We start from the raw sequence: 24,608 nt of genomic DNA on the forward strand, positions 1-24,608 counted from the left end.
GTCAACGATGACCATTGCCGTCGCCATCTGTTATTGCTGTCGAGCTTTGCAGTATCTGAAGAGGCACGCATCCTCTACCAGTCTTATTATCTTTAAACATTTAAGTACCGAAGCCCACTACTTGTTCAAACAGAGCAAGTGGGTGTGTTGGAAATGCTTTGTTTCCTCCCTAGGTTCTTCTGTACCTTTGTCGCAGATGTGGGCTACACTCTGCACCCTCCATTGCCAACAGTTGTCTCCCATGCTGGGCTTTGCTCTCGTAGGTGGCCTTTTTACAGGTCTGTCGGTTCTTGCAGCAAACCTTGCGACACATTTTGTGACGGTGTTGGCGCCAGCTTTAGTCTTCTGTCCAACCGACTCTCTCACGTAACAGTGTTCAGAAACTTCCCACTTACGGTTTACCCCTTGTCAAGTGGAATCCTACAATGAACATTTTACTGTATGGGATCTTCTTCTGGCCCTATCCTCTTCCTACATTCAGCCCCTGGCCCTAGTTTCATCCATAACCAATTGCTTCAAAGGTTCAGTCCTTCACGACGACAATATTTCTTCCAGGTGTTTAATGATATTCAGCTACAGTGTGCTTTCCCCTCTCAGCGGAGGAACAGTATTGTGGTTGCTCTCCTTAATCCAGATAAGGATCTGTCGCCCCTCAGTAGTTACCAACCGATTGGTCTGACCAAAATTACCTGTAAGTTATTTGAATGGACGCTGGCTCTTTGACTCTGTTTGGTACCTAACCTGTGGACCTTTCTTCTCCTAATCAGTGGAGGTTTCGGGAGGGGCAGTCTCCGATTAATCATCTGCTTCAGTTGAAAAGTGCATGTTCGGCGAGCTGTCTTTCAGTGCCGCCATCTTGTTGTAGTTTTCTTCAATCTTCGTAAGGTCTACAACACAGTTTGGTGCCATGTCATCTTACTTACACTGCGTGAGTGGGGTCTTTGGGGTGCCCTCCTGATTTTTGTTCACCAGTTCTTGTCACACTGGTCATTCAGAGATTGTATTGGCACTGTTCTCAGCTCTTCGCCAACCAAAGAGAATGGAGTTTCATTGGGTTTCGTATTAAGTGTCCTTCTTTTACTCCGTGGACTCGTGGTCTGCATCGGACCGTTGGTCACTTCTGATCTATATGTGAATGATTTCTTTTTTCAACAAGCTCACACTCAGTGACCTCTGCGGAGGGACAGCACCAGAGTGCCATCTGGTGCACGTCTGTGTGGACTCTCTGATATGCTTTTCAGTTCTCCCTCCATAAATCAGTAGAGATGCATTTCTGTTGCTTTACTATGGTCCGTCCTGATCTAGAGCTCTACCTTGATGCCCAGCACCTGACCATGGTCAATCAGTTTTGTTTCTTGGGGCTTCTTTTTGAGAACAAGCTTACTTGGTTGTCCCATATCTGCCTTCTGAAGATGGGCTGTTTCTGTAAACTCAGTGTCCATTGCTACCTTGTCCACATCTCGTGGGGCGTGGATCATTAGACTCTTATCTACCTTTATCAGGCATCAATTCTGTACTGTCTACCTATCATTGTCAAGCTTATGGCTGTGCTGTCCCTTCCACTCTGTTCCTCTTTGATCCGGTCTACCGTCACGATATCCGCTTTGCCAATGTTGCACTAGTCATGTTGATAGTCTTCTGGTTGACACGGGGATCCTTCCGCTTTCAGTTTGGTAGTCCCAGCTCCTGATTTCCTATGCCACCGCAGTCTGCTGTTTCCCTGCTCACTCCACATATTCTGTTGTTCTGTTCTTTTCATGGCTTCAGTACATCATCCACTCACTGCCTGCCCTCAGGTAGGTTTACAGGTTGGGCTCCAACCTGACTTCTCTCCACTATGATTTCCACCTTCCCTCTTTGTCCTGTTATCCACATTCTGCCTTAGCCCCCCCCCCCCCCCCCACACACACACCCTGCACCTCACCACCCTCTTGGTTAGTTCCTCGACCACAGATTTGGATAGATCTCTTCTCATGTCTGAAAGCCTCCCTCCCTCCTACGGTATTCCTGTGTTTGTTCATCCCGCTCTTATGATAGTTTCGGTATCCTATTGCTTTTACATCAGTGGCTCTAAATCTGCTGACCACGCAGTATATGCCTTCACACCTTCTAGTGACATGGAATACTATTTCTTTCCTGCAATATGCTGGATGTTTACTGTGAAACTGATGCCCAAGCACCAGGCCGTCCGTTTTACTTAGTGGTTCTTCCTCATCTGAGTTTTGTTGTGCACAGGCTCGATGAGTGGCCTTCAGGGTATGGCCTGTCGTTTTTCCCTCCGCCCATTGGCCTCGGCCATCCATGATCTTCTCGCTTATCAGGATCACGCTCCTTGTTCAGTTGATGATTTCCTTTCGGTTCCCAGCCACGTATGTTTTCTGGGCTGTGGCTGAAGGAGCAGCCACTAGCCCCCATTCTCCACGACACTCGCACGGGCGATTTGCTGCTCCATGTCAGATTCCTTTTTGCTCAGTCATGGGCCGACTCTTCAGAGGCCAACCTCTTCTTCTTCTCCTTCTCCTTCTTCTTCTTCTTCTTCTTCTTCTTCTTCTTCGGCTCTACAACTCCTGACGAGTCTTCACCTCTTCAACTATCTCCTTCCATTTATCCTGGTGGCTTTCAAGCATTTTCCAGTTCCTTCTGAAGGTCTGCTATCACTCCATCCTTCCATCTAGTTTTTGATCGACCATGTTCTGTCTGTCTACCTGGCTTTCCTTGTAAAATGTTTTCTGTTATTTCTGTATCATTCATCTGTACCAAGTGTACAACCCACCTTAGCCTAGATTATTGTGTTCTGCCAACTTGTCTAATACAGCGTTCCTAAGAAGCAGTTTTCTCGGATCACTAGACAACATTTCAAGCAAAACGTATTAATGGAATTTATTACAGTAAGTTAAATTGGCAATACTTAACTGTGTGTATTCAAAAAGGTGTGTCATAAGCAAATGGCGACATGCAAATAATCATTGTCCTTCGATATATAAAATTTCATTGCAAGCAAAACAACATCGTTCAGAAGTCACTGCTGTAGCTTTAGTATGACAGCTCGTCTTCCACTGCCCGCAGCTGGGAGGCACGGGCTCTTATAATTGCGTAGAGGCCGCTCCTGTCTTGGTGTCATCTTAGAGAGGGGTTCCTCAGCGTACTATCGGCTGACATCATCTCACAGCCCTCCCTGCTCTTCCGTTCTTGTTGTTACGCCGGAACACAGATGAAGTCACAATACTTCTAACAGACTGGTCTCTGTAGATGGCTTACAACTCATGGTTGTATCTACTCCTCCATCTTTCCTTTTGCAAATTGGACCGATTATTTTCCTGAGTATTCTTCTCTCGTATGCATCCAGTGATTTGCATCCTTTGCTTTCAGAGGTGTATATAAGCACTGGTCTGATCAGTGTTTTATAAATGGTTAGTTTTGTGGCCCTAGTCAAGAGCTGTGAGGATAGAAACTTTGTTAAGGCAAAATAAGCTGCAGTTAGTCTCTGCTTTATTTCATATGAGGTATTATTTAGGCTGGTTACATTCAAACGCAGGTACCTGAAATGATACTCTTTCAGAGGTATAACTACCCATTGTTATTTCAACTGACATGTTCTCCCTGTGTGCTTTCCCAGGAGCAAGATATTTAGTCGTGTGTTCCTGCTGGGCTGTTGAAGTGTAGTGAATCCCTTCCATTGCCATCAGAGTTCTTCTTACCGTGTGGATGTCATCCGCAAAGGGCAGAATCTACACAGATTTGTGAAAGATCGTTCCCCTATTAAAGATATCACCTTCTCCAATGTGGAGTTGAATAGGAGGCATGCCAGAGCATCGCCTTTTCTTATCCAGTTTTTAATCTCCAAAGTACTGGACAACATTCCTCCAGTTTTTATGCAACCTTGTGTTTGTCTCATTGTCAACCTTGCTACCCTTATCAATTTTTCTTGGAATACCCAAATCACCTAGAACTTGATATAGTTGCTCTGTGTGTTTACTATCATACATTGCTTTAAAATCAATAAAAAGATGATACGTTTCGATCCTGTATACCTTTGCTTTTGCCAGAATTTGTCTGAGGATAAATATCTGGTTGATAGTTGACTTACTTTTGATAAATCCGCATTGATGTGGTCCCGTTTCCCTCAGTATTATTGCAAGGAGTACGGTATGTTAGAGAGGGTTTTGAATCACAGAGTAAGCAGTGTGATCCCTCTGTAGTTAGAAATTCTTTTAATTTGCTTTTAAATGTTGGTTGACTATCTGTCAGACTTTTAATACTCTTTGTGAAATGACCAAAGATTTTTTGTGGCAGCATAATTCACCCCTTTCTGTGCCAAAGTGAGATTTAATCCATAATTGTGAATATCATCCTTTCTTCAAGTATTGTAGCTATGCACTTCACTGTTATTTTTGAATTGGGATGGGTTATTAATGACAAATTTCATAAGTGAATATACTGTATATGTATTGTGAAGGTACTGTGAATATACTGAGTTCCTTCAATAAATGTCTGCAATGTGATCTTGGGTGGCCTTCAGCTATTATTCTGATTACACGCTTTTGTGCAATGAATACTTTCTCTCTTAATGACAAATTTCCCCAAAATATGATGCCATATGAAGACAGTGAATGAAAATAGGCATAGTCGGCTAATTTACTGATATGTTCATCACCAAAATTTGCAATAACGCTAATAGCATAATTAGCTGAACCTAACTGTTTCAGCAGATCCTCTATGTGTTCCTTCCAATTCAATTTCTCATCAGTGCACACACCCAGAAATTTTGAGTATTCTGCCTTAGCAACAGACTTCCATTCACAGTCTATAATTATCAATGGTGTTACGCCATTTACTGTACAGAATTGTATAAACTGTGTTTTCTCAAAATTTAGTGAGAGTCCATTTGCAAAGAACCACTTAATAATTTTCTGAAAGACATTATTTGCAATTTCCTCAGCTGATTCTTGCTTCTTGGGTGTGTTTACTATATGAGGTGGAGTCCAAAATTTTTGGGACTGGTGCTGCCATCTGGAAAGTAGGAATAGTAGATCTTTGCACCGCTAGGTGGTGAGAGTTGCATATCTGATGAGTCAGTGTGCGGAGTGACTTTCAGCTGGGAGGACGTGTTGAGTGTCAACAGTGATTTCTGTAATACTTTGTGTTTGGTGTGTGGCGATTTTACGATGGATCCATGAACAGACCAGTGTGTGTGTGTGTGTGTGTGTGTGTGTGTGTGTGTGTGTGTGTGTGTATCAAATTCTGTGTGAATATCGGGAAAAGTGCTATGGAGATCCTTGCAATGATTCATCAAGTGTTTGGGGGACAGAGCGTGAGCCGTATGCGTGTGTTTTGAGTGGCATGCCCAGTTCAGGGCCGGCCGTACACACATTGAAGATGATGCTCACACTGGAAGGCCCGTTAGCCACCCAACGCCAGACATTGTTGCCAAACTTCAACATTGGTTTGTATGGATCGACGTCAAACCACTCGAGACATTGCGAATGAAGTAGGTATTGGTTATGGCACATGTCGACAAATGTTGACTGATGAATTGGGCGTGCATCGTGTTGCCGCAAAATTTGTGCCAAGGATGTTGAATGCCGAACAGAAGACACTGCGTGTTGAAGTGTGCACGGACAGTCGTCAGACTGCATCTGATGATCCGACCTTCTTCTCACGGGTTATCACTGGTGACGAGAGCTGGATTTACGGTTATGAGCCAGAGACAAAGCAACAATCGTCCCAGTGGAAGAGCCCAAGCTCTCCAAGACCCAAAAAAGCGAGACAGGTGAGAAGCAAAGTGAAGAGCATGATCATCATTTTCTTTGATACCAAGAGAATTGTGCGCAAAGAATTTGTCCCACCTGACCAGACAGTGAATTCCGCATACTACTGTGACTTTTCAGACGGCTCCGTGAAAATCCGTGGCGATGATAGCCCGAACTTTGGTGTCGAGGGAACTGGCTGCTGCATCACAACTACATTCCCTGTCACATGTCCTTGCTCACCAGGACCTTTTTGGCAAAAAACAACATGGCGGTTGTACCCCATCCACTGTACTCGCCAGATTTGGCACCTTGCAGCTTTGCACTATTCCCAAAACTGAAACTCAAGTTGAAAGGCCGTTGGTTTGACACTCTAGGGAGGATTCGAGAAGAATCACTGGCAGTGATAAACACCCTCAAAGAACAGGACTTCCAGAAAACGTTTGACCAGTGGCAGAAGTGCTGGGACCAGTGTGTACATGCGGATGGGAACTACTTTGAGGGTGATGATGACCATTAGTCTGAAAGGTAAGGTTTTCAACAGATGGCAGCACCAATCCCAAAAATTTTGGATAACACCTCGTACTTGTATCATCAGCAAAAATAACTAGCTTTGCATCTTCATGAATATAGAGTGGCAAGTCGTTAATATATATTAAGAACAATAAGGGACCCAATACTGAACCCTGTGGGACACCTTTCTTGGTACCTCCCCAGTTAGAGGACTCTGCTGGTTGTTGCAGACTGTCTGTAGTGTTAACTTCAACCTTCTTTATTCTTCCAGTTAAGTATGAACTAAACCATTTGTACACTGTCCCACTCATACCACAATACTTAAGCTTATCTAGAAGAATTTCATGATTCACGCAAAGCCTTTGAGAGATCACAAAATATCCCAGTGGGTGATGTTTGGTTATTCAATGAGTTTAATATTTGATCAGTGAAAGCATACATAGCATTTTGTGTTGAAAAGCCTTTCTCAAAACCAAACTGACATTTTGTTAGTACTTCATTTTTACAAATATGTGATGCTACTTCTGAATACATTACTTTTTCAAGAATTTTCGATAAAGCTGTCAGAAGTGAGATTGGGCAGAAGTTGTTAGCATCAGATCTATCCCCTTTTTTTATGCAATGGTTTAACAATAGCGTATTTCAGTCTATCTGGAAAAATGCCCTGTTACATATGTGGCTGAGACCCCTACTTACTTGTTGGGAAAAAGCTTTTAGTACTCTATTCGAAATGCCATCAGTTCCATGTGAGCATTTACTTTTGAGTGAATTGATTATTTTCCTAATTTCAGTAGGAGAGGTGGGTTGGATTTCAATTTTATCAAACAGCATAGATAATGCCTTGCATTTTGTAATGAATAGCTGGATCCTATTTTCTCTACAACATTTAAAAATGATTATTAAAAATGTTTTCTACTTCTGATTTCTTGTTAACAATCTTTTAATTGTGTTTGATAGAAATAAAGTCTTCCTGTGCTCTCGGTTGCCCTGTTTGCCTTCTCACAATATTCGCAATTTTTTTAATTTTATTATCAGATGTGCTAATCTCAGACTTAATGCACATACTTCTGGACTTTTTAATAACTTTTCTTAATACAGTGCGATAGTTTTTATAATGTTTCACTATTTCGGGATCATTACTCCTCCTAGCTATAAGATACATTTCCTTTTTTTCTGTTTACAAGATATCTTTATCCCTTTAGTAAGCTATGGCTTTTTGCATAGTTTCTTACAATTATATTTCACTGTTTTCTTAGGGAAACAGTTTTCAAATGTACTCACAAAGGTATTGTGAAAAAGGTTAAATTTTAAATTGGCATCATGTTCCCTGTACACCTCATCCCAGTCTAACTGTTGCAAGCTTTCCCTAAAATTTTGAATTGTTAAATCGTTAATGGAACACACTATTTTGGAGGACTGTTTTGCATCACTGTATGGAGCTATATCACATACTGTAACTAGCTGTGCATCATGATCAGACAGACCATTCTTAACAGGAAAAGTTTTTATGTGATTAAATTTATGGTCAGGTGAGTACAGGGTTATAAATACAAAATCAAATAGGGGTAATGCAGGAGTAGGTTTAATAATGAATAAAAAAGTAGCAATGTGGGTAAGCTACTACAAACAGCATAGTGAACGCATTATTGTGGCCAAGATAGATATGAAGCCCATGCCTACCACAATAGTACAAGTTTACATGCCAAATAGCTCCACAGATGACTAAGAAATTGAAGAAATGTATGATGAGATAAAAGAAATTACTCAGATAGTGAAGGGAGACGAAAATTTAATAGTCATGGGTGACAGGAATTCGATAGTAGGAAAAGGAAGAGAAGGAAACATAGTGGGTATGGAATGGGGTTAAGGAATGAAACAGGAAGCCGCCTGGTAGAATTTTGCACAGAGCATAACTTAATCATAGCAAACACTTGGTTCAAGAATCATAAAAGAAGGTTGTATACGTGGAAGAAGCCTGGAGATACAGGAAGGTGTCAGATAGATTATATAATGGTAAGACGGAGATTTAGGAACCAGCAAAGAAGGACTCTGACCACAATCTATTGGTTATGAACTGTAGATTAAAACTGAAGAAACTGCAAAAAGGTGAGAATTTAAGGAGATGGGACCTGGATAAATTGAAAAAAACCAGAGGTTGTAGAGAGTTTCAGGGAGAGCATTAGGGAACGATTGACAAGAATGGGGGAAAGAAATACAGTAGAAGAAGAATGGGTAGCTTTGAGAGATTAAATAGTGAAAGCAGCGGAGGATCAAGTAAGTAAAAAGACGAGGGCTAATAGAAATAATTGGGTAACAGAAGAGATACTGAATTTAATTGATGAAAGGAGAAAATACTAAAATGCAGTAAATGAAACAGGCAAAAAGGAATACAAACGTCTCAAAAATGAGATCGACAGGAAGTGCAAAATGGCTAAGCAGTGTTGGCTAGAGGACAAATGTAAGGTTGTAGAAGCATGTATCACTAGGGTTAAAATAGATGCTGCCTACAGGAAAGCTGAAGAGACCTCTGGAGAAAAAATAACCACTTCTATGAATATCAAGAGCTCAGATGGAAACCCAGTTCTAAGCAAAGAAGGGAAAGGTGGAAGGAGTATATAGAGGGTCTATACAAGGGCGATGTACTTGAGGACAATATTATGGAAATGGTAGAGGATGTAGATGAAGATGAAATGGGAGATACGATACTGCGTGAAGAGTTTGACAGAGCACTGAAAGACCTGAGTTGAAACAAGGCCCCGGGAGTAGACAACGTTCCATTAGAACTGCTGACGGCCTTGGGAGAGCCAGTCCTGACAAAACTCTACCATCTGGTGTGCAAGATGTATGAAACAGGTGAAATACCCTCAGACTTCAAGGAGAATATAATAATTCCAATCCCAAAGAAAGCAGGTGCTGACAGATGTGAAAATTGCCAAACTGTCAGTTTCATCTACATCTACATCTACATCTACATCCACACTCCGCAAGCCACCTGACGGTGTGTGACGGAGGGTACCTTGAGTACCTCTATCGGTTCTCCCTTCTATTCCAGTCTCGTATTGTTCGTGGAAAGGAGGATTGTCGGTATGCTTCTGTGTGGGCTCTAATCTCTCCGATTTTATCCTCATGGTCTCTTCGTGAGATATACGTAGAAGGAAGGAATATACTGCTTGACTCTTTGGTGAAGGTATGTTCTCGAAACTTTAACAAAAGCCCGTACCGAGCTACTGAGCATCTCTCCTGCAGAGTCTTCCACTGGAGTTTATCTATCATCTTCGTAACGCTTTTGCGATTACTAAATGATCCTGTAACGAAGCTCGCTGCTCTCCGTTGGATCTTCTCTCTCTCTTCTATCAACCCTATCTGGTACGGATCCCACACTGCTGACCAGTGTTCAAGCAGTTTAATAAGCCACGGCTGGAAAATACTAACACGAATTCTTTACAGACGAATGGAAAAACTTGTAGAAGCCGACCTCGAGGAAGATCAGTTTGGATTCCGTAGAAATGTTGGAACATGGGAGGCAATACTGACCTCTACGACTTATCTTAGAAGAAAGATTAAGGAATGGCAAGACTACGTTTCTAGCATTTGTAAACTTAGAGAAAGCTTTTGACAATGTTGACTGGGATACTTTCTTTCAAATTCTGAGGGTGGCAGAGGTAAAATACAGGGAGCAAAAGGCTATTTACAATTTGTGCAGAAACCAGAGGTCAGTTATGAGAGTCGAGGGGCATGAAAGGGAAGCAGTGGTTGGGAAGGGAGTGAGACAGGGTTGTAGCCTATCCCCGGTGTTATTCAATCTGTACATTGAGCAAGCAATAGAGGAAACAAAAGAAAAATTCGGAGTAGGAATTAAAATCCATGGAGAAGAAATAAAAACTTTGAGGTTCGCCGATGGCATTGTAATTCTGTCAGACACAGAAAAGGACCTGGAAGAGCAGTTGAACGGAATGGACAGTGTCTTGAAAGAAGGATATAAGATGAACATCAACAAAAGCAAAACGAGGATAGTGGAATGTAGTCTAATTAAGTCGGGTGATGCTGAGGGAATTAGATTAGGAAATGAGACACTTAAAGTAGTAAAGGAGTTTTGCTATTTGGGGAGCAAAATAACTGATGATGGTCGAAGTAGAGAGGATATAAAATGTAGACTGGCAATGACAAGAAAAGCGTTTCTGAAGAACAAAAATTCGTTAACATCGAGTATAGATTTAAGTGTCAGGAAGTAGTTTCTGAAAGTATTTGCTTGGAGTGTATCCATGTATGGAAGTGAAACGTGGACGATAAATAGTTTAGACAAGAAGAGAATAGAAGCTTTCGAAATGTGGTGCTACAGAAGAATGTTGTAGGTTAGATGGGTAGATCATATAACTAATGAAGGGGGGGGGGAGAGAAATTTGTAGCACAACTTGACTAGAAGAAGGGATCAGTTGGTAGGACATATTCTGAGGCATAAAGGATCACCAATTTAGAATTGGAGGGCAGCGTGGAGGGTGAAAATCGTGTAGGGAGACCAAGAGATGAATACACTAAACAGATTGAGAAGGATGTAGGTTGCAGTAGGTACTGGGAGATGAAGAAGCTTGCACAGGATAGAGTAGCATGGAGAGCTGCATCAAACCAGTCTCAGGACTGAAGACCACAACTACTACAAATTTGTCTTGGTGTATGAAAACGTTATTTATCAGTGTGCTGCTTTCCTGTACCACCTGAGTAGGAAAATGTATAGTTGATGTCAAATAGAAAGAACCAAGTAATATTTCAAGGTCAAGCTTTCTATCAGACACTTTCAGAAAATCTATGTGGAAATCCCCACAAGTTTAATCTTTAGTAAGGCTCATTTGAAAGTGTTGTGTTAACAACTATGACAGGAAAAATATTAGCTGCTAATGACTCATCATGAGCATCAGGAGGTCAACAGAAAATGAGTGTCCAGGAGATACAGAGATCAACTGCGTGTGAGATGTCTGTATTACTCTTCACAAAATGGACCCTGGTGCCATACAAGAAATGTTCAAAACAAACCATGAACACCAAATGACAAATGGCATGCCACAGTGATTACGAAGTTTGCACCATCAACATCAAAGGTTTCATTCCCATATGCTGTGTGAGGATTTCGTGACATGTTCCAACCGAAATGCTACATTCTTCTGCAATCTCTTGACAGCCAGTCTTTGATTGGCATGTGCAATTTCATTGACGCTTCTGACATGAGCGTCGTAAGTAGACCTCATAGGGTGTTTTGAATGAGGGTCATCTTTGACTTCCATCCAACCATTTATAAACCATGTAGACCATACGTATCACCAATTATGGCTTGAGCAGTCATCACCGCAGGCTTCCTTCATAATTTAGTGTCTCTGTGTGAACGTTTTCTTGAGTTTCATGCAAAATTTAATACAGATATGTTGCTCTTGTAACTCTGACATCTCAAAATTTGCAAACTGTGAGACACAACAATCTGCTCAATATGGCACTTACGAATAACTTACAGTCATATAGCAACGAAACTTCTGGCATTCACACGGTAAACACAGATGGTTGCACGGATGCCAACAACATTTCGCTCCAACACACTGTTGGCGTGGAACTATGAATATTCCAAAATTTTTGAAAAGACTACATACCTACAACAGTTGTCGAAGTTGACGTTTCGTCCAAAAGACACCCAAGGAATTTTGCGGAGTGAGAAAGAAGTTGCAGATGAAGTATTTGTGTTTCTGCAAGATGAGTGGTGACATGTTGTGTTGTATACACTCGACTGTGGAGACAGTGTACATGAGGAGTACAATTAACAAATATGATGATACATATTTAACAAGTGAAACTGATACTGAAATAGGTGTTGAACCATCAAGCCATGTAGTTCATCATCCTTGTTGGGCAGGAAGCAACAAATCCTGTCTTCAGCGAAACAAAGTAAAGGACCATCATCCAAGGACCGTGTACTAAACATAAGTATGTACAAGGAAGACCATCTGCAGGATAGAAGAGAGGAGGCGCGGGGGAGGGGGGGGGGGGAGACAGGTTTTGAATAAGTCCACAGCAACATGATCGTGTAGTGAATAAGAAAAACTGTGAATATTCAAGGGAGAACAAGTTGTACTTGTTACAAAAACTGTTGTTTGCGCATTTCGCAGTACAATTTACAGAATTTGCATGATAGTGACCACATCAAACTGCTTGTGACATATATTTCAGCGATTTCAATGGAATCAGATGAAGATTCCATAACTTCAAACAGTGCTACAGAATTGGAAAATTTAAGATAACAGAATTTCAAACAAAGCATCAACTGCGGAATCGGCATGAAAATTTGTAGGTGAGATAAATAACAACTTATCTCATCACTCTACTTAGGAATTTGTTTTCAACTCCAACTAATCAGGATTTCAAGAGGAGATGCATATGAAAGGAAACCTGGAAATTTATACAATTATGCCGACTGTTCATCTAGATTGTAAACTGGCTGGAAAGCTATTTATTGTGTTTTGAGAAGTTGGAGATGCTCTGCCACCTATGATTCTTTCTCACGTACGTGATCTTGCAAGGCAGTATGGAATATTTACGTCACAGCAAGAAAGACTGGAAAAATGGGCATAAGGGAACTACAACTATGGTATGAGCATTACTTCTGGCCAATAGCTTGTCAAAACAACTGGTGATGACACATGGGTGTTCGGTTAAGATGTTGAGACCAAGGTTTAATCCTCACAATAGGTTGGGAAAGGTTCTCTAAGACAAATGAAGCTCATCGCGTCAGGCCAACTGTCAAAGCCAATCTGATAGTTTTCTCTGACTTTGAAGGATTAGTTCAACATGAACTCATGCCACAGGGACAAACTGTTAATCGATGGTACTATCGAGACGTGTTGCGACACCTGCGATAAAATGTGAAAAGGAAATGCCTGCAATTTGGCGAGATTCATGGATCTTGCATCATGATAACACACCCGCACATTCATCGCCGTTGGTGTGTGGCTATTGCACAAAAAATGAAATCACTATGTTGCCTCATCCTCTGTACTCTCCAGACCAGGCCCCTGCAGACTTCCTTTTTTTATTTTTAAAGTTGAAAACCCCATTGAAAGGACAAAAGATTTGCAGTGATAGATGAGCTAAAAGAAAATTCACACATGACATTTTTCGCGATCCAGCAGGAGACATACCATGACTGCATCCAGAAGTGGAAACAGCAATGGGAGTGGTGTATCAATTGTGGAGGAGGGTATTTCAAAGGAGACCATGCACAATAAGTAAAAGTTAAGCGTAGAAAAATTTTGTGGACATAGTTCTGGAATTTTTTGGGTAGATCCCGTGTAATACAATGCTTGCTTTGTTTATCATTACCATTGCTCCGCTTTGTATCGACACGACTAGCACTGTTGTCAGCTACTCATTGACTAAGCATTTTGATTTGTTCTGTAGTCTCATGCTATGTTCACCATTGGATAAATCTAGTCCCGGCCCCAATTGCCTTTAACAGCCAGTATTGTGATTGCATGGTTGACAGTATGTAGGGCATTGAAAGCCGTAAACATCATCAGCATTTTACAGCTTTGTACTTGAGTGCTTCCTTGCTAGCATTAATATTGATGATAAAACAGGCAGTAGAAGAATTGTACTAAGTGTGTAGCCTACGAAAAGATCAAGAACCCTTTGTTTTCTGTTGTTAAGCAGCTACATTTACTTTCGTAATTTTGTTTATTGGACAAAGAGATCATGTAAAATCAGTATGGACAGTTTCACAATCACTTTATTAAAACTACATAAAAGCAAAAGTGATTTTTACTTGTAAAAAATTGTGGCATTCAGCAAATCATAGTAAGTGATAGATGTGATTCAAATGTAACTATTAGTTTTTCCATTGTTATCGTGTGTAAATGATCCTTTAAGTTATATTTATGTTATGATATAAAAATCAATTTGTTATCTGTTCTTTTACAGGGGATGTTGTATAAACGTGGGTATCTTCTTCCAACATTGAAGGAATATTGGTTCGTATTGCATCCAACAGAGTTGAGCTACTTCAAAAGTCAGAATGAGAGAGAACAATGTGGGTCAATTCCACTGGATCCCCAGTGCAGAGTAGATGTGAGTCCACCAACAAATAGCAATTCAACCCGGGACAGGACTCGTTTTGTGCTCAATACCAATGACAGAACGTTCGAGTTCGCCACGATGGATCACAGGTACATAGTCATATTTGAACATACATTTTGCATTCCCTACTTAAATTATTTATTTAAGAAGAAAAGTAGAAAAAGTAGAGCGTATAAATTTACTCGTGCTAATTAACTAGAATCACCACTACCACCAACACCACAACTGTAAATATAATTATAACCTCTTGCAAGACAACAATTTTGTAAAAGTACGTGGTAGGCATTAAGGTGGGCAGTAAACCCAACAAAATCCATGAACATTCTTGTAACAAACAGTTACTTAAGATGGATGTAGAAATCACTGTTAAATGTAAATGTTCTTACTGATAAATAATATTGTTGGTACATCAGTAAAGTGTATAACTACTAAATTATTTCAGAACCCGTTTGCAATGGATATCTTCCTTGCAGACAGCAATATCGTATTCTGGATTGCGTGAAGGTTACCAGAGGTCACAAGCAAATCGTAGAAGGCGGTTAAGAGATGCAGAGATCCTAAAAATAAGTGAGGAGAACAGACGTCGAACAAGTCAGATAATTGATATGGAACAGACGAGAGCAGAGTTACAAGCAGAGAAAATGGTAGGTGTACCTTTTTAAATACTATCAAATTCTCCGTTTTAGTTGTTGGAAAACAGATGTTTACTCTGTCCATTAGTTTATTGGTTATGGTAACACCCAATAATAATTGTACACAGAAATTTTGCAGAAGCAACTAACTTTTGCTATGAAGTAACACGAATTACTAAACATGGCTTTCCAGAATTCCTTCACCAAAGAAGTGCAGTAAAGATTCCAGAATTTGAATCAAGAACAGCTGCCCACATGAGTATCTAGAAGTAGATATCCCTGCGTAACAAAATATTAACTTCATAAAGGCAAGTCTTCCAGCCCAACCTGTTTACCGGTTAGGTTATTTCCAGAGACTACTGATATAATAGCACCGTACTTACAAGGGAACCTCCCAATCGCACCCCCCTCAGATGTAGTTATAAGTTGGCACAGTGGATAGGCCTTGAAAGACTGAACACAGATCGATCGAGAAAACAGGAAGAAGTTGTGTGGAACCATGAAAAAATAAGCAAAATGTACAAACTGAGTAGTCCATGCGCAAGATAGGCAATATTAAGGACAATGTGTGCTCAGGAGCGCTGTGGTCCCGTGGTTAGCGTGACCAGCCGCAGAATGAGAGGTCCTCGGTCCAAGTCTTCCCTAGAGTAAAAAGTTTAACTTCTTATTTTCAGTTTATGTGACAAACTCTTATGTTTTCATCACTTTTTTGGGAGTGATTATCACATCCACAAGAAAACCTAAATCGGGCAAGGTAGAAGAATCTTTTTACCCATTCGCCAAATGTACTAGTTAGGTGGGTCGACAACATTTTCCTGTCATGTGACGCACATGCTGTCACCAGTGTCGTATAGAATATATCAGACGTGTTTTCCTGTGGAGGAATCGGTTGGCCTATGACTTTGCGATCAAATGTTTTTGGTTCCCATTGGAGAGGCACGTCCTTTCGTCAACTAATCACACGGTTTTGCGGTGCGGTTGCAAAACACAGACACTAAACTTATTACAGTGAACAGAGACGTCAATGAACGGACGGACACATCATAACTTTGCGAAAATAAAAAAAGTAAAATTTTCAGTCGAGGTAAGATTTGAACCAAAGACCTCTCATTCCGCAGCTGCTCACGCTAACCACGGGACCATGGCGCCCCTGAGCTCAGAATGTCCTTAATATTGCCTATCTTGCGCATGGACTACTCAGTTTGTATATTTTGTTTATTTTTTCATAGTTCCACACAACTTCTTCCTGTTTTCTCGATTGATCTGTGTTCAGTTTTTTCAAGGCCTATCCACTGTGCCAACTTATAACTAAATCTGAGGGGGGGTGCGATGGGGATGTTCCCTTGTTAGTAATCATATACAATTGTTTGCTCAATAAAAGATCCATTCCTAAATCCTGGTAAATTGCCCAGATCACACCAATATTCAGTAAAAGAAATAGAAGTAATTACACACCTGTATCACTAAACCCTGAGGAGACTCACCATTCTGTGTTGTCTCCAGTCCTTCCAGCACTGCTTACTCTTTCTGTACTGCAAACCTACACTTTGACTATCTCTTCCCGTTGGATGGTCCATTCGGTGCAGGCCCTGCTTGGACTTTGCAATTTTGGTGTAGATTTCCAATTTCACTGCCAGTGCTATCTTCACCTTCCGTTAACACTTAAGTGGCCCTCATTATTGGCTTTGACCTGCCATCTTATCCAAATTTTACAGAAGTGTGTGTTGAGCAGGGAAGGTCACCCACTAAGGTGTATGCTCAAACCTCTGTGCACTTCCACCATGACATCCTTCCTCCCTGTTGTTGTAGTATGTCCAAAATGCAACACGATAGCCATCCTGTTATGTGTTATGTGTATGTGTGTGGGGGAGGGGGGGGGGGGGGTTGGGGTAGTGAAGTACCTGTACGGTGGTAGCCCCTTGATCACGCAGCGATCGCAGTGTTGGTGCATGCGCTGCACACTCCCCATATGCCACGGAGCATGTGCCCATTGTGACTGGGACACAAAGACTCCCAGCAATGGATTGCTTGTCGGGTAGCTGTTGCTGAGGCTGGGTGGCACCCGTAGGGAGAGCCCCCATTTGGAATGGAAAGGCCATGTACAGTGCAAAAAAATACGATCCCAATGTGTTCCCTTCCCCGGCCACCCATGGGAGAATGTAGGACGAGACGACAAAAAGAAATACTCTCTCCCCACTACCTGGTCTGTGCCAGGACTGACGGGGACTTCTTTTTGGCCACAAAGCATTTATTTAATGTTGAACACATCAAAAACAAATACAGGGATGTTCCAGCTAGCTTTAAGATGAAGAATGGTTCCCTGCTGATTAAAACATTACCTCCTGCCCAGTCACAGGCACTGCTGTCTTGTGGAAAGATGGGTGACATTCACGTGACCACCACTCTCCGAAAGAGTTTCAGAATGGTCCAGGGCATCATATTTCATGGTAATCTTCTATTGTGACAATGAGCTACGAGCCAACTTAGAGCGACGGGCTGTGCTCATCATCCGTGATGTCCGTAGGGGACCGAGAGAAAACAGTTGCTACTGTAGCTTTCGTCTTGCCTCACAAAGGTAATACAATGCCTGAGGAGGTCAAGTTGATGGTCTACCGGTGTGATGTGAAACCATATGTTGCTCCTCCTATTAGATGCTTCAAGTGTATGAAGTTTGGACATATGTCTTCCCATTGCACTGCTACCCTTCTCTGCAGGGATTGTGGACATCTGTTGCATGTGAATGTTCCTTGTGCCACTTATCCCATCTGTGTAATCGGAGGCAAGCTCTTTTCTCCCTGCTCAGCAGAGTGCTCCATTTTTCATGAGAAGAAAATCCAGGAGAGTAAGACCCTGGATGAGCTTGCATATCAAGAGGCCAGAAGAAAGTGTGAGCGTCTTAATCCCATAGAAACGATACAGTCTTGCACTACAGCTGCAATGTCAGCCTCTTCTTTGTCAGAGGTGCTTTCTTCTCTTGTGTTTCTTACTGCTCACCGCCACCACCACCACCACCACCACCACCCCATGCCGTTGGAGCCCTTCTTGTGCTTCCACCACACCCATTTTAGGAGCATTGGCTCTCCACCTTCTGAGGCCACTGGTCCCCATCCCCCAGCTGGGTGTGCCTCCTCCTCCTCATCATCTGGGTTCTCTGGCAAGGAGGAGGTCCCATGGGTCTCTCCCTTCCGTGGTTTCAGTTGGTCCACAGCCAGATGCCAGCCGGCAGCTGAAGGAATCGCAGACTGCTGCAAGCCATCAGATTCTTCCTCTGTCCCTGAAACCAATTCAGGGAAACTTTCCCATCATTGACTTCTGAGGAGGAGGAGGAGGAGGAGGAGGAGAACAATGACAAAAGGAAATCCTTTAAGACCAAGAAAACTACAGTGGCCACACACCAATGGAATTGTAATGGATTTTTCTACCACCTGGCTGAGCTGCAGCAGCTTTTAAGCACTAACGCTGAATTCTGTATTCCCATCCAGGAGATATGATTTCCAGCAACTCGGACCCCTGCCATTTGTGCTACTGACGTTATTTTGAGAATCATACTGACGGTGATAGGGTATCTGGTGGAGTTTGTACATATGTGCTGGACTCTGTATACAGTGATCTTGTGCCTCTCGATACAGCTTCGGAGGCTGTGGCTGTAAGGGTAGGGGCACACCAGGATTTTACCATCTGTTATGTTTGTCCCCCCTCCCAGTGATGTCCTGTCTCAGAATGTCTTGTGTGCGCCTTTTCTAGTCTTGGGCAACTTCAACACCCATAACCGTTTGTCTGGCAGAACAATGATCACTGACTGTGGTAAAGACATCGAAACTGTACTGGGACAACTTGATCTTTGCCTCTTGAACTCTGGTATCCCCATACAGTGAAGTGTGACACATGCAACTTATTTGGCCATGGCTCTTGTACCAGCTATGCACTGAAGAATACATGATATGATGGGTTCACCTCTGCTGTAGTCCTTAGCTCCCCGTAGCAAGGCAGTATCACTGTGGCTGTTCCGTTTACAACGGCAGCCATTCTTTTTGCAGCCAACCGAGCCAGCCTCCCTCCCTCTGGATGCCTCTGTAGGAAGATGGTAACCTGTTGGACTACAGAGATCGCTGTGGCCATTAGAGATCACAGGCGGGTTCTCCAATGCCATGAGTGGTTCCCCTCACTGGAGCAACTCATTTCCTTCAAACGACTCTGTGCCAACATTTGCTGCATTGTAAAATGATGAAAGCAAGAATCCTGGAAACGGTATGTTTCACTGTTGGGTCACATACCTCTCCATCATAGTTATGGGCAAAGATCAGATGACTCTACAGTTTCCACTCCCCTGCTCAGTGGTGCCATTTATACTTATCCAGACACTGTTGCCAAACATTTTGCTGAGCATTATGCTCGCTCATCTCTGTCTGAGCACTACCACTTTGTTTTTCTTCTCGTAAAACTGCAGGTGGATCGAATGTGATTATCTTTTACTAATTGCCACTTGGAGCCATATAATGGTCCATTGAGTGGATTGGAACTCTCCACTGCCCTAGTGTATTGCTCCGATATGGTCCCAAGGCCAGACCGCATCCACAAATAAATGCTGAAACATCCCTCAGTGAATTGTCAGCCTCACATCCTTGCCCTCTTTAGTCAGATCTGGAACAATGAAGAGTTCCCAACTAAGTGGCAAGAAAGCACGGTAGTTGCAGTACTGAAATCAAGTAAGATCCCCCTTGAGATGTACAGTTATCGCCCAGTCAGCCTTACCGATGTTCTCTTTTAAGTTGCTCAAATGCACGGTAAGGAAGGGGCTGTGTTGGCTCTTGGAGTTGTGAGGCCTTTTGGCTCCATCGCAGAGCGATTTTTACAAAGGCTACTCCACGGTCTTTGCACATTGGCAGCACCTCACCGCTGTCTTTTTTTGACCCCCAGAAGGCTCATGACATGACATGGTGTCACCACATCCTTACTACATTGTACAAATTGCGTTTCTGGGGTCCACTCCGGATGTTTGTCAAGAACTTCCTGTCACACTGTATGTTGTGGATTCAAGTGGGTGCTTACTCAGTACCCCACGCATTCAAGAGAACGGAGTCTTGCAGCGATCAGCACTGAGTTTGCCCCTCTTTCTGATGCCCATCAATGGCCCAGTGGGGGCTGTGGGGCCCTCCTTGTATGCTGACAATTTTTGCTTTTATTGTTGCTCGTTTAGTGTGGTTGTTGCTGAGCGTCACGTACGGGGTGCCGTATGAAAGGCAGGGTCATGGGCTCACACACAAGGCTTTTGTTTTTCAACCACCAGTACACGTGTCCTGCACTTTGGTTACTTTTATACTTCCCACCCACAGAGCTTTGTCTAGATGATCAGTCAGATGATTTGTCTAGCTGCAGTTGAGATGCACAGCTTTTTGGGACTGGTCTTCGATCCCTGGCTGACATGGCTGCCTCATTTTTGCCACTGTAAGCAAAAGTGCTGGTGACACCTCGGTACACTTCACTGCTTCAGTAGCACTGCTGGGGTGGAGATCACTCTTTCCTTTTGCAGCTCTACAAAGCCCTGATTCTGTCCCGTCTTGATTATGGGAATGTTGTGTATGGTTCTGCATCACCCTCAGCATTGCCGATACTGGACCCCATTCGTCATTGTGGTGTCAGACTTCGGACAAGAGCCTTCTGGACTAGCCCTGTGAGCAGCATACTAGTTGCCGTTGCGAGTCCCTCTGTTACCTATCAGGCACCAGCAACACCTCCTGAATTATGGTTTAACATTCGTAGCTTGCCTGAACATCACAACTCCTGTATCCTTTTTCCCTGAGGGGAAATTTCATCTTCCACAGCAATGACCCAGAACTGAGTTTACAGTTGCTGCACAGCTCCAGTGTCTCTGTTCGGAACTGCAGCTTCCTCCACAGTCACCCCCCACCCCCACCCCTCGTGGCTTGATCCTAGACTAGACCTCGCATTTGTCTTGATGTCTCCTTTGGTCCAAAAGATTCCGTTGGCCCCACGATTTTTTGCCACCAGTTATTAGCTGTCCTTGAGACCTATTTGGATTTGGAAGTGGTATTCACAGATGACTCGACAGTCGGACGTACAGGCTATGTATACAAACACGTGCACGGTACAGTGAACTCCACCCTCCGCCAAACGGCTGGAGTGTCTTTACTGCTGAGTTCATGGCCATTAGATCAGCCCGTAGCCATTTTAGTTCTTGCACTGGCAAGAGTATCCTGATCTGTAGTGACTCCTTTAGCAGCCTTCAGGCTATAGACCACTGTTACTTTCCTCACCCACTTATTATGGATATCCAGGATTGTGTCTCTGACCCCTATCAAGCTGGACGGCCAGCTGCAAATGTGGCTGAACTAAGTTGTTTAGGAGCTCCAACAGGCACTTTTCCAATTTAAAATATCCCGTTGATATGGACACCTTATAATTTCGAAGTTTCCACCCATTCTATACCAAGAAGTCCCTTCCGTACAGCCTAGCCACCCGTGGTCATCGCATCTGCAGTAACGAGCAGTCCTCCTCAAAATATACTGAGGGTCTCACTAGATTAGATTAGATTAATACTAGTTCCATGGATCATGAATACGATATTTCGTAATGATGTGGAACGAGTCAAATTTTCCAATACATGACATAATTAAGTTAATATAACAACTTTTTATTTTTTTTGTTTTTAAAATTTTTTTATTTGGTTTTTTCTTTTTTTTCTTAATTTATATCTAAAAATTCCTCTATGGAGTAGAAGGAGTTGTCATTCAGAAATTCTTTTAATTTCTTCTTAAATACTTGTTGGTTATCTGTCAGACTTTTGATACTATTTGGTAAGTGACCAAAGACTTCAGTGGCAGTATAATTCACCCCTTTCTGTGCCAAAGTTAGATTTAATCTTCAATAGTGAAGATCATCCTTTCTCCTAGTATTGTAGTTATGCACACTGTTATTACCTTTGAATTGGGTTTGGTTGTTAATAACAAATTTTATAAGAGAGTATATATACTGTGAATATCCTTAGATCCTTAAATAAATGTCTGCAGGATGATCTTGGGTGGACTCCAGCTATTACTCTGATTACACGCTTTTGTGCAATAAATACTTTATTCCTCAGTGATGAATTACCCCAAAATATGATGCCATATGCAAGCAATGAGTGAAAATAGGCGTAGTAAGCTAATTTACTAAGATGTTTATCACCAAAATTTGCAATGACCCTTATTGCATAAGTAGCTGAACTCAAACGTTTCAGCAGATCATCAATGTGTTTCTTCCAATTTAATCTCTCATCAATGGACACACCTAAAAATTTTGAATATTCTACCTTAGCTATATGCTTCTGATTAAGGTCTATATTTATTAATGGCGTCATACCATTTACTGTATGGAACTGTAGGTACTGTGTCTTATCAAAATTCAGTGAGAGTCCGTTTACAAGGAACCACTTAGTAATTTTCTGAAAGACATTATTGACAATTTCATCAGTTAATTCTTGTTTGTCAGGTGTAATTACTATACTTGTATCATCAGCAAAGAGAACTAACTTTGCCTCTTCATGAATATAGAATGGCAAGTCATTAATATATATTAAGAACAACAAAGGACCCAAGACCGACCCTTGTGGAGCCCCATTCTTGATAGTTCCCCAGTTTGAGGAATGTGCTGGTCTTAGCATATTATGAGAGCTGCTTATTTCAACTTTCTGCACTCTTCCAGTTAGGCATGAATTAAACCATTTGTGCACTGTCCCACTCATGCCACAATACTTGAGCTTGTCTAGCAGAATTTCATGATTTACACAATCAAAAGTCTTTGAGAGATCACAAAAAATCCCAATGGGTGGTGTTCGGTTATTCAAATCATTCAAAATTTGATTGGTGAAAGCATATATGTCATTTTCTGTTGGAAAAACCTTTCTGGAAACCAAACTGACATTTTGTTAGTACTTCATTTTTACAGATATGTGAAGCTACTCTTGAATACATAACTTTCTCAAAAATTTTGGATAAAGCTGTTAAAAGGGAGATTGGATGGTAAATGTTGACATCAGATCTATCCCCTTTTTTATGTAAAGGTATAACAATAGCATATTTCAGTCTATCAGGGAAAATGCCCTGTTCCAGAGAGCTATTACACAGGTGACTGAGAATCTTGCTTATCTGTTGAGAACAAGCTTTTAGTATTTCGCTGGAAATGCCATCAATTCCATGTGAGTTTTTGCTTTTAAGCAAGTTTATTATTTTCCTAATTTCAGAGGGAGAAGTGGGTGAGATTTCAATTGTATCAAACTGCATAGGTATGGCCTCTTCCATTAACAGCGTAGCATCTTCTAATGAACACCCGGATCTTCTAATGAACACCTGGATCCTACTATATCCACAACATTTAGAAAATGATTATTAAAAATATTTTCAACTTCTGACTTTTTGTTCGTAAAGTTTTCATTCAATTTGATGGTAATACTTTCTTCCTGTGCTCTTGGTTGACCTGTTTCTCTTTTAATAATATTCCAAATTGTTTTAATTTTATTATCAGAGTTGCTGATTTCAGACATGATGCACATACTTCTGGATTTTTTAATAACTTTTCTTAATATGGCACAGTAGTTTTTATAATGTTTGATAGTTTCTAGGTCACTACTCTTTCTTGCTGTCAAATACATTTCCCTTTTCCGGTTACAAGATATTTTTATACCCTTAGTAAGCCATGGTTTGTTACATGGTTTCTTACGAGTATATTTAACTATTTTCTTGGGGAAGCAGTTTTTCAAATGCATTTACAAAAGTGTCATGAAATAAATTATATTTTAAATTGACATCAGGTTCATGGTACACGTCATCCCAGTCTAACTGCTGTAGGCTTTCCCTGAAATTTGCAATTGTTAAATCGTTGACTGAACGTACTACTTTGGAGGACTGTTTAGTACTGCTGAATGGAGCTATGTCATATATTGTTCCAGAGAGCCTTCACTGACCGCAACTATGCCCCCAACCTTGTACAAAAACAAATCTCCTGTGTCTTATCTTTCCAGTCTCCCACCACCTCCCTAAGTCCCACAGTTCGGCCACAGAGGAGCATTCTCCTAGTAACTCAGTACCATCAACGACTGGAGCAACTGAATTACATTCTCCGCCAGGGTTTAGATTACGTCTCGTCATGCCCTAAAATGAGAAATGTCCTGCCCACTATCCTTCCCACCCCTCCTACCGTGGTGTTCCGCCGTCCACTGAACCTACACAATATACTTGTCCATCCTTACACAACCCCAGCTCTCAATCCCTTAACTCATGACGCCTACCCCTGTAATAGACCTAGATGAAAGACCTGTCCCATACATCCTCCTACCACTACCTACTCCAGTCCTGTCACTAACATCACTTATCCCATCAAAGACAGGGATACCCTTGAAACCAGTCATGTGATTTACAAGCTAAGCTGCAACCACTGTGCTACATTCTATGTAGGCATGACAACCAACAAGCTGTCTGTCCCCATGAATGGCCACCGACGAACTGTGGCCAAGAAACAAGTGGACCACCCTGTTGCTGAACACACTGCCAAACATGATATCAGTCATCTCAATGACTGCTTCACAGCCTGTGCAACATGGATCCTTCCCACC

At 41.9% G+C, this 24,608-nt stretch overlaps 1 protein-coding gene across 1 annotated transcript in view; it reads left to right on the top strand.

Moving 5' to 3' along the window:
• The window catches only part of LOC124622409 (differentially expressed in FDCP 6 homolog), a 118,627-nt gene that overhangs the window by 39,763 nt on the left and 54,256 nt on the right, over positions 1-24,608 (top strand). Inside the window, exons 5-6 of the mRNA XM_047148100.1 lie at positions 14,214-14,458; positions 14,812-15,013. Coding sequence (XP_047004056.1) covers positions 14,214-14,458; positions 14,812-15,013 — 447 coding nt within the window. The remainder of the gene's footprint in view (positions 1-14,213; positions 14,459-14,811; positions 15,014-24,608) is intronic.

This window comes from Schistocerca americana, chromosome 1 (genome assembly GCF_021461395.2).
Source record: "Schistocerca americana isolate TAMUIC-IGC-003095 chromosome 1, iqSchAmer2.1, whole genome shotgun sequence".
NCBI classification, from domain to species: domain Eukaryota; kingdom Metazoa; phylum Arthropoda; class Insecta; order Orthoptera; family Acrididae; genus Schistocerca; species Schistocerca americana.